The 10,349-nt window shown below is 57.2% G+C and overlaps 2 protein-coding genes across 2 annotated transcripts; both read right to left on the bottom strand.

The window, feature by feature from the left end:
- On the bottom strand, window positions 1–1,200 carry P884DRAFT_271135 (uncharacterized protein; the record flags this gene model as incomplete). Its single annotated transcript, XM_069442412.1, has 1 exon — window positions 1–1,200. One exon carries the CDS (start codon window positions 1,198–1,200, stop codon window positions 1–3), a length of 1,200 nt encoding a protein of 399 aa, XP_069296003.1.
- Window positions 1,201–3,486: 2,286 nt separating this feature from the next.
- P884DRAFT_204932 (uncharacterized protein) lies at window positions 3,487–10,301 on the bottom strand (the record flags this gene model as incomplete). The annotated part of the gene is made up of 3 exons (XM_069438612.1): window positions 3,487–9,654; window positions 9,731–10,022; window positions 10,096–10,301. The coding sequence occupies 3 exons, from the start codon at window positions 10,299–10,301 to the stop codon at window positions 3,487–3,489; spliced, it is 6,666 nt and encodes a 2,221-aa protein (XP_069296002.1).
- Window positions 10,302–10,349: the final 48 nt, after the last annotated feature.

Here is a 10,349-nt window from a genome sequence, read left to right as displayed (position 1 = left end):
TTACAGGCCCATATCCACCTCATCAGACCACGGCAAATTCCACTCTTCCTCGCCGACCCAATCCTGAATCTCCTCCTCGATCCCACCCGTTTCCTCCCCCGACTCGTCCGTCTCCCAACCGGCAATTACCCGGAGGTTCTTGGCCCGGATCCAAAGCTCGACAGCCCCGTCCTGGTCGTAGGGGGCGAGCAGGACGGCGACGCGCTCGGCGAGGCAGTCGAACTCCTCGGCGTCGCGGCTCAACCGCAGCGGCAGCGGCAGCAAGGGCGAGGGGGGCGGGGACGGCAGCGGGAAGGGCCCGGAGACGGCGGCGGCGGCGGAAGGGAAGGCGGGGTCGTGCTCGGGCTCGGGCTCGGGATTGGCGGCGATGCGGGCGACGCGCTCGTAGATGGTGTACATCTCGAGCGCGACCTCGCACGTGGCCGCGACGACCTCCGGGCGGGCGACGCAGCGGGGGCAGTCGACGACCAGCCAGCACGACCTGAGCGAGGCCGAGTTCTGGCCCAGCAGCGAGTCGGCCGAGTATGGGACCGCCGCGTGCTGGGGCGCGTTGACGAGCCGCGAGAGCTGCAGCGGCTCGTCGTACAGGTCCCGGTGGATCTCGCAGCCGAACTGCCGCAGCCGGGACTGGGACGGGGGCACGAGACCGAGCGGGTGCGGAGGGGCGGGCGCAAGCGAGGAGGAAGCAGCGGGAGCGGCAGCAGCAGCTTGCACGATGTTGGTGGCCGCTGGGAAGGGGCAAAGAGTGCCCCAGGCGAGGTCGGCAGGGTTGGCGCCGTGAGTCGGGACGCCAAGGGGGCCGGACATGGCCGTCGGGGGCGCGGGGAAGCCAGGCGCGGCGGGAGGGGCAGCGGGGATAGCCACAGGTCCTTGAGGGAAGGAGACCAGGGCAGGGGCCGCCACGGCGGGGAACGCGGCGGCCGGGACAGCAGAAGGGGCAGCGGCAGGGACGGCGGCGTTGTTGGCCCCCCTTCGGACGGGTCGCTTGGACCGGGTAAAGAAGCATTCCACGCCGGGGCGTGTCATGCACTGATGACAGGGCCGGGCCCTGTCATTGTGGCCGTTGCACTTGACCTTCATCCCGGAGCAAGGCTGGCAACTCTCCTTGACGGGATGGTGGGAGGGGATGCCGTCAACTTCAACCACCTTGGGCGCGTAGTTGAAGTTGAGGACCCCGGTGAAAGTGATGTTGGAAGCCATGGTGTGCAGCAGGGAGGAGAATCGTCGTGTACCAGGCCAGGATTATGAGTGTGAGATCTTGGAGGAGATGACCACCATACGACGGGGAGATCAAGAGGAGAATATATAGATGAATCCGGGGGGGGGGGGAACAGTTGCCCATACCTTCTGCGGCTCATGCACACCGCATACACCAAACTCACGGGGAACTTACGTACACAACGCGGTCGACGACGCGGATGGACTCGGCACACTACCGGCCTTGCGAGGCCGGTTCAAAACCTCACGCACACTGCATACATACATGTTCTGACACTGGGCAACTGCTCGTCGGTCCGTCACGTCTCAGGACCTCGGGGCGATAAGCTCTTCGGCCGGGGTTCCGCCGGCTCAAAGTTCCTTGGGTGGCAAGGAAAAGAGAAGGAAACCCGCGGCGAGTCTGCTCTGAAAACTCGCTTCCGGTCCGCAAGTTGGCCATGGCTTGTACGAGATGACGACAGTCAGCTCCCCAGGACGCGATTCCACGCGTAGAAGACACAAGAAAAAAACACGCCCTCCCGAGCCGCGAGAGCATTGACCCCTGACGCTGCTTCCAGAGACTTGCCACACGCACACACACATACACACACACGACTTGACCCTAATTGACTGACAGTGACGGAGATGGCAAAGCTTCGCCAAATTTGCGCGTAGCGAGGACCGAAACTGGTCCATATCGGGACTTTCATGCAAGCCATTGTCCAGACAACGGTCCCGAGGTGTAGTGACCGCATTTCCTGCAGGAGTTTCGTCAGGGAATTACACCAGCAGCGCCTTACTTTACCGTTCCCGGGGTTTTAAGAAGACCCAGCCGGGCGTAGTATTTGAGAGCCTCCACTCCTGACCCGCTCAAAATCTTATCACATGTGAACTAATGAGCTAATTCGGCATAAGAGCCATTTTCTCTTTCCTTCGGTATGATGCTTGACCTCTGACGGTCAACCGGCGAAGGACATGATGTCTATTGTCTATCTCGGCAGAGCAAACCATCTAGAGTCATAGTAGTCCCCCCGCCGAAAAAAAAAAAAAAAAAAACTCAAGCTTTATCTTCCCTGACCGTCCTACGGCGGCTTAAGGGGGGAGTGGGGGGGAGAAGGTAGGGGTTAGAAGGGCAGGCACAGCTGTAGAAAGCACTATATTTTTAGAGGAAAACTGAAAGAAAAAACGAGGAGGAGAACGGCAGGGGAGCGCTGACAAAATTGCAGATATGGTTGCAATGTCACGAATAAACATTCTGCTTATATACTAAAACCTATTATTTTTGTCCTTTTCCCTTTTCTGTCCTTCTCTCATTGCTTTATTGTGGCGGGAGGAAGTGAAGGGGGTGAGGGAGGGGATGGCACTTGGAGACGGACTGACGGCAACTGCGGAGGTACAACACACAGATACCAGCGTTTTTTTTTTCACCGGAATTCATGTAGCTTAGACAAGGATCCGTATATGATCTATACAATGTGCATTGCATAATGGCTTGACGGGACAGCCAGGTTTGCTTTGCCCTTAAATGCATACTAGGGAAGATGACATGGTTCTGGAAGCATACGTTGAGAGCCCCACACCTCGAAGTTGAGACCCCTACGTTCTTGAATCCCTTAGAATCTGCAGTGAAACTGGAAACGCATGCGGTATAATGCCTGTGGACTCAAGTTCAGATGAACAGGAGGCTCCCGGGATGGTAGCTCCTAGATTGAGCTCTCTAAAACGAGTGAGGGCCGTGGGAGCCTCTCTGGCTCTCTACCAGAGTGGAATATATCTCAGGGTGAAGTCACCCATTTTTGTTGCAGACGTAGTAATAGATGGTCGATACCATGAAAAAAGAGGATGAGCAAAGACTTAACAAAAACGATTTGCTCTCCACGATGCTAGCAACGAGTGCACCGAGCAGCCTCTCAAAAACGATGGAACGGGGACTGATAATGTGAAAGCTCGAATGTGTTTTCGCTATTTGATCTCGAAACATCCTGTAACTGAGATCGCTGCCTACCAAGGATAACTTGTGTGCTGTACCTTGTACTCCAGCACCCATTACCAAAGCCTAAGACGACCAGCACTTTTCCATCTCTGACCATATTGCCCAGCACTGAAGAATATACTCGTATATCAAGTATGCGATGCAACAATAACCATAAAACACACGCTTCAGTCTGCACCCTTCCGGGTTCGCTGCTAAGATGACAGGGGCCGAGACCCTCAGTCGCAGCTTTCGTCCATAAGGGCCTCCCTGATGAAGCCTTCCAGTTGCTTGGCCTGCGTTCCTGTGAGTTAACATCACAGCATCCTCAAGTCATGATCTTGGGAGAGGCATACCAGCTCCCCGTGAATCATGGTGAAATGATTCCCAGGCATGTGTCTGAGCTTCATCTTGTTCACGTCCAGATACTCGTCCCATCGGTTCGGTCCAAAGTCGGTGCGGTTGTCCAGAAGAAAGAGGGCGTGTCCCTTCGGATACGGCTCCGGTCGGGGGTCTGTGGGCAGGTGGCACACGCCGTCCTCACACCAGATGGCCATGGTCTTGGGGCTCTTGTCCTTCGGGATGGGATCGGCATAGTAATTGCTCAGGGCCGTGATGGAGGCCGCAAAATGGGGAAGAAGCCACTCCGGTACCTTCTTCTCACCCCCATCTTTCCCAGAATCTTCGCCAAGCAGTCCGATCGAAGCGAACCATGCGTGAAGGCCTTGAGGCAGCGGTTCGATAGTGACCGGGGCGGGGGCATCAATGAGAATAAGGTTCTCTACCTCCTCGCCAGATGTGGTTAATTGATACACCATCTCATACGCAATGACGCCGCCGGCGCTCCACCCCGCAACAGAATATGGGCCGGAGGGCTGGCGATGTTTCATCTCAGTGATGAATTTTGCCGCCATGCCGTACACTCCGCAGACATACTCCTCGGGTGTCTTCATGAAGGGCGAGAAGAGGCCCCAGACACGCCAATCACCCCCAACCTTGGCAATTTCCGTGTACGATGTGGCGGAGCCGCTGCCGTCAGGAATCATGAACAGCTGCTTGGAACAATTTGATGTCCCAGACAGAAGGACAGATCTGGCCGTGCGTTGTGGATAATCGTCCATAATTTCTGTGGGCCTAGGAGGTTTCGGAGGGGCGGGTTCCTCCAAACCAATCCTCGGATGCTGCTTGACAAGAGGGCCCGTTGTTGAAGATTGCTCGGTCTGTCTCCGAGACTTCTCGGCTTGCTTGGACTCCTCTTCAGGTCCCTTCTTGTTTTCCTCCTTAGGCTCCTGCTTGGGTTCCTCTTTGGTTTCCTTCTTGGGTTCTTGCTTGGGCTCCTGCCTGGCTTCCTTCCTGGGTGCCTGTTCGTGTTGTTGCTTGGGTTCCTGTTTGGCTTTGGAAGACTTCTTGGGCAAGTCATCAATTCCGAGGGCGCGTTCTATCTCTTTGAGCGTTGTGTTCGTGAGGAAGAGATCTTTCTCCAGAGCAACACCAATCTCCTCGAGAACACGGCCAACGATAGCCAGACCCATGATAGAATCGACCCCAAGACTGGGCAGATCCCGCACGGCAAGGACTTCTTCGACTTCAACTTTTGCTTCCGCGGCGATGGCTCGGCGAAGTGTGTCCCGCAGTTTTGCACCCTCGTCAGCTGAAGGGGCTTCGGCCGGTTCGCCGGCCTTGGATGAATGGGTTTCGCTGTCGTCGGGCGGCGTCGTTACATCCGAATCTGAGTCAAGCTCAGGGGACTCGTCGTCCGGCGACACTTCTGAACCTCGAGACGGCACGCTTTCCTGGCGACCCGGCCTCTCGAATCTCGCCAGGTACTGCTTGAACGCGCCAATAGTGGTGTGTTCAAGGAAGACGTCCGAGTCAATATCGTCCAAAGACAACTCTTCACGGAACTTGCCAGTAACCGTCAAGCCCATTAGGGAATCAACGCCGAGATCATTGAAGGAAACGTTGTCAGCGAGCTCGTCAGGGCTGCAGCCCAACTCCCGGACAAGGATGTCCATGACTGCCGTGACCACGCTCTTCAGATTCTGGTCCACCGTGCCTATGTTAGAGGGTGTCACAGTCTTCTCCTTCTTCTTCGTCTTGGTGGCCGCAGACTTGTTTGGCGGCTTGGTTGGTGACTTGCTTGGTTCCTTGCTTGTCTGCTTGCTTGGCGCGGCGGTCGTGGTGGGCGGTCGGGCAGCAGCAGTAGGGGTCCGAACCGCTTGTGCGCCTCGTGGGGGAAGCACTGTGTTGAGGACATGGCGCGGAATGCATTGGAACTTGATGTCGCCCGTCATGCCGATGATCTTGTCGCCGTCGAAGACATAGGCGTCGCCGGCCATCATGTTGCTATCCTTCATCTTCTGCATGCGGATATAGCTGCGATACTCCTTGTTTGCGTCCGGAATCTCAGTGAACCTCATGGAGCCCCAGCCGTGAGAAATAAAGACCTGTTCGCGGGAATCCACGGCGTCGGTGCCGTTGATGATGAAACCAGAGATGTGACAGACGCTGTCAATGTGGTAGGGACTGAAGTAGAAGGTACCATCCTGCTCCGTTGTCTGGAAGCGAATCCTGGCAGTCGCCTCGCAAGTGGCACTGTCAAGGGTAACCTCCTCCATGCCCCGATAACGCGGGGCGTAGTCGACCAAGGCGGAGAAGAGCTTGTAGGCCAGGCCACGGCCAATTTTTGACGCTTTCCCCCTCTTCTCGGCCTCCTGAAGGAAGTCAATTCGGGACTTGACGAGATAGGCGGCTCTGTCAAACTCGCTCTGCCAGTCATCACGGTTGCCGTAGTACACTTTGCAGTGGGCATGGTTGATCTTCCTCTTGCCGTCGCCCGTGTGCCAGGTCAAGTCGGCGAATCCAAGTTTTGCATTGGCCGTCACCGTCAGGCGGAGGATGTGACTTTTAGCTGTTTCATCAAGAATGAGCGTCTTGGGGACCTCCATGTTTGAGACGTTACAGCCGATGTCTTGACTCTCGGGACGCAGCAGCTTGTAGGCATAGTCGCACACGGTCATGGCCATATCGCCATAGAGAGATGATGGGCACAGCGGGGCCCCGTTGACCCGATGGCCAGATACGGCATTCCGGAGCTGCTCCTGGTGGAGGTCGGACTCAATTTCCACTGTGGCCACGTCGCCGTCGACTTCTACCTTGACGACTTTCTGTACCGAAGTCGTGGAAATAGTCGGCCATCGAGGCTTCGACTCCGCCTCGCTGGTCGCCGCTGTTCTGTGCTTGGTCAGGCACCAATCGCCCGTGTATTGGATCCAGTAGTTACGTTCGTCGAAAGCGTAGCTGGGCAAATTCAGGAGGCGCACAGAGTCAGAAAATTCGCGGTGATACTCGTTGAAGTCTAAATCGACACCCTGGCTATGAAGCGTGGAAATGCTCTCCGTCACCGTCTTGTAGCACGGTTCATCACGGCGCAGGGTAGGGACTGCCACAGTAGTGGTGCCAAAGGTAGCCCTGACCATGGTCGTAAGAACGGGGTGAGCGCCAATCTCGAGCCAGACAGTTTCGGCATCAATAGTGCCGTTCCTCTGAGCATCAACGAGCCCGCCGAGCATATCGACGGTGTTGCGTGAATGCTCGCGGAGATACCTGGCGTCAAATTCGTCGGCCACAATCACCTTTCCACGGGCCGTCGAGATGACGGGGACTTTGGGAACATTATACGTGACTCCTTGGGCGAGTTTCTCAAAGTCATCCATGATGACCTCCACCTGTGGGGAGTGGAAAGCATAGGCTACTTTCAACGGAGTGCTCCTGAAGCCGCGAGGGGACAGGAACGACGCAACCTCCAATGTCTTGGCAACCGGACCGCTAAGGACAGTCTCACGGGGCCCGTTGATGCAGGCCACATTGAGCCCAAGGGCCCTCCGACCCATGGCCTCCATGATGGCGTCGTGTGCACCCGTGACAGCGAGCATCCCGTGGGTGCCGGGTTCGCATGCCTTTTCGAGCAGTTGCGCACGAGAACCGACGAGGTAGATGACATCGCTGGCGGAGATCACGCCGGCGATCTCGAGAGCAGCATATTCTCCAAGGCTATGGCCCACAACGGCGGCGGGATTGATTCCCCACGACATCCACAGTCGGGCGAGCGCCATCTGGAAGCATACCAAACCAAGCTGCAGCTCAACCGCCGACAGCCGAGACACGTCTGGCTCGCTGCCGTCAATGAGCCCAAGGAAAGATGGAAAGTTCTGCATGCGAGCCAACTTGACAAAGCCGTCAATGCTCCTGCGGAACACCGAGTGGTTCCGGTAAAATTCCTTGCCCAGCGCGGCATAGAACGTGCCTTGACCAGTGAACATCAAGACGACTTTAGGCTGCTCGGCTTTGACAGGCGAAAATTTGGCCTCGCCAAGGGCGTTCTGAATTGCCTTCTGGATGTCTCCAATCTCGGAACCTGTCACGCTTATTCGCCAATAATGCTGGATCTTTCTCGCCGTCGTGCTGTATGATATGTGCGAGACAGGCGTTCCCGGGTGCTGTTCCATCCAGCGCAGGAGCCGCTCGGCGTTCATCAGCAAGGAAGCCTTGGCCTTCCCGGTCAACGTGACGATGTGGTGACTGCGAGGATCAGGCTTAGCCGGCGGAGGTTCCGGAGGGTCTTCTACCAGAATCCCGGTGTTACCACCCGCAGCGCTGAAGTTGTTGACAAAGACGCGCCTCGGCTTGCCGTCTCTCCTCTTGAAGGGCGTCGTATGGAATGCGATGTTGACGCCTCGTTCCGAGAGATCCTTGGGGAAGGTCTGGTTAATGATGCTGTTTGGCTTGATACCAACGTGACGCGGAATGAGGTTCTTTTCGAGCATCAAGAGGACCTTGATGAGCGCGGTAACGCCGGAGGCGGCCTCTCCGTGTCCGACGTTTGCCTTGACCGAACCCAAGAACAGCGGCCTGTCATGGGGCCTTGGGCGGTCTGCAGGGGCGAAGACATCGGTGACTGACCGCATCTCGGTGCCATCCCCTGCCTGCGTACCGGTTCCGTGCATCTCGACGTAATCGACATCATGAGGATCGACGCCAGCCTCGTCTAGAACAGTGGTTGACAAGATGGCCTGCGTTGGGCCATGCGGGTGAGTGATGGAGATGGCGTCTGCTGAGTGATTCGTGGCGGTGCCGAGGATGACACCAAGAATCCGGTCGTTGTCGGCTAATGCATCATCTAAACGCTTGACAACGACAGAGGCGCAGCCATCAGCACGGCAGTAGCCATCAGCCTTATTGTCGAAGGTGGAACACGGCCCGTTCTTGGAGAGGAACTGGCCTCGACTGAGTCCGGCAAAGATGTCCGGGTTCGTCATGCACGACAGGCCGCCAACAACGGCCGTGTCACAGTCCCCGGCCCAGAGAGCCGTGCAAGCCACCTGCATCGCTGCCGCGCTGGAAGAGCAAGCGGTATCAATATTGAGACTGGGTCCGCTGAATCCAAAATGGTAATTGATGCGGCCAGGCCCAAAGGCGCGAACGCCGCCCGTGATGAAATACGTGTCAATCGTCTGTGCCGCATTGATTTCGCGCCAGTCGTCGGATGTCTGGCCATAAAACGTTCCGATCCGGTCAAGCCTCGTTGAGGGGGTCCTGTTGGGGACGTAGCCTGACATCTCCAGTGCCTCGTATGCGGTGGTCAGCGCCATCCGCTGCATCGGGTCGGTCTGGGCGGCCTCGCGAGGCGACATGCTGAAGAACCGGGGGTCGAAGAGGCCCGGCTCCGGAATCCAGCAACCGTACGGGGTATGGCTCGTGTTGTCCTTTTGGCCGGTCGGGTCGAAGTGCGTCTTCACATCGAAGCGATCGGGGGGGACCTCACGGTGCACGTCGAGACCCTGTTCCAGCAATCGCCAAAGCGCCTCGTGGCTGGGGGCATCGGGGAAGCGGCCGGCCATGCCGACGATGGCAAGTTTGGGTCTCCCAATCGAGCCCTGGTTTCCTACCGTGGATGCCGTACTCTCTGGTGAGTAGGGAGGCGGCATGCGAGTCTTCACCTTCAACTTTGCTTCCTCTTCGAGGAGTTTCTTCAGGGTTCCCGCGTTCTGAGTCGGACCGAGGGGGAGGATGAGACATCTCCTGTCTTCGAATTTAAATTCGCGAGCAGCTTCGACACAGCCCTTAAGCACCTTGGTAAAGTCCAATGTCTCTTTCAGGATGGTAGTGGCAACCGCGGCCACGAGCGACAGCGTGTCCGTCTCGGTAAACCATGTTCCGGCGCCGCAGTTCATGATGGGTGACCGAGGACTTGTCATGTACAGTGCGTCCCGCGTCTCTGGCTTATCCAGGTCTAGCAAAGCCTTGACGTCTACCTCGGCGTGCAGGTGCGGCGCGTGGTAGGGACCATGGACGGGGATGGAGACCGGTTCCGCTGGCAAGATCTCGTTCTTGACCAGCGTGTCTAGAGTGCTGGGCGGTCCGGATATTGCAATGTTGTAGTCGGATACCGCACTCACGTATGCGCGACAAGCGGGCGGGATGTTCTGCCCCGGTGACGACGGTTAGATCACTGGTCTATCCGACACATACACATCTCTGGCGGCCGGGTGGGATACTAACACACACGCGGTTGAAGGCATCTAGCCTGGCAACGACATCGTCCTGCTCCAGCCCGGAGAAGACGTACGTCCAGCACTCCGACCGGTCGAATGCCGGGCTCAGCTGTTGCGAAACCGAGTGGACGTATGTGCCCGTCTTGAAAGCGAATAGGACAAACTGAACCCCTACATGGACGAGGTCCGGCAACGACGGTGACACCGATATAGCGGATGACGCCCAGAGTCCGGAGCAAAGTCCAATGAGAAAGGTCTGGTGAGGCTGTGTGATGTCCTCGCAGTGTTTCTCAGAGTGACTGGGGAGTAAGTGTTAGAGAGAGAGAACGGCCTAAGTGCGAGCAGCAGGGTATATTGGTTGGAAGCACTCACTTGATATAGTGCACGATCTGAGCCATTGCCAGCAAAGCTGCGTCGATGCCTGCGTGCTTCAGCGTGGCATTGTGGTATCGCTCATTGAGTTGCTGCAGTGTCCTAAATTCGGGCAACATTGCTCTCTCGGACAGGGGCATCTTGTCGATGAGTTTCTTCAGGTGATGAAAGGCCTGAAGCAAGAAGGCCTTCGCCAGGTGGCCCATGGCAGGCTGGCGGAAGAAGTGAGCCAGGAAGGTGTGGCAGTTGAGCGA

The sequence above is a fragment of the Thermothelomyces heterothallicus genome, assembly GCF_042370625.1.
Source record: "Thermothelomyces heterothallicus CBS 202.75 unplaced genomic scaffold P884_scaffold_18, whole genome shotgun sequence".
NCBI lineage: Eukaryota > Fungi > Ascomycota > Sordariomycetes > Sordariales > Chaetomiaceae > Thermothelomyces > Thermothelomyces heterothallicus.
The sequence above is the reverse complement of the archived record's forward strand: the minus strand, read 5'-3'. Positions and strand labels throughout refer to the sequence as shown.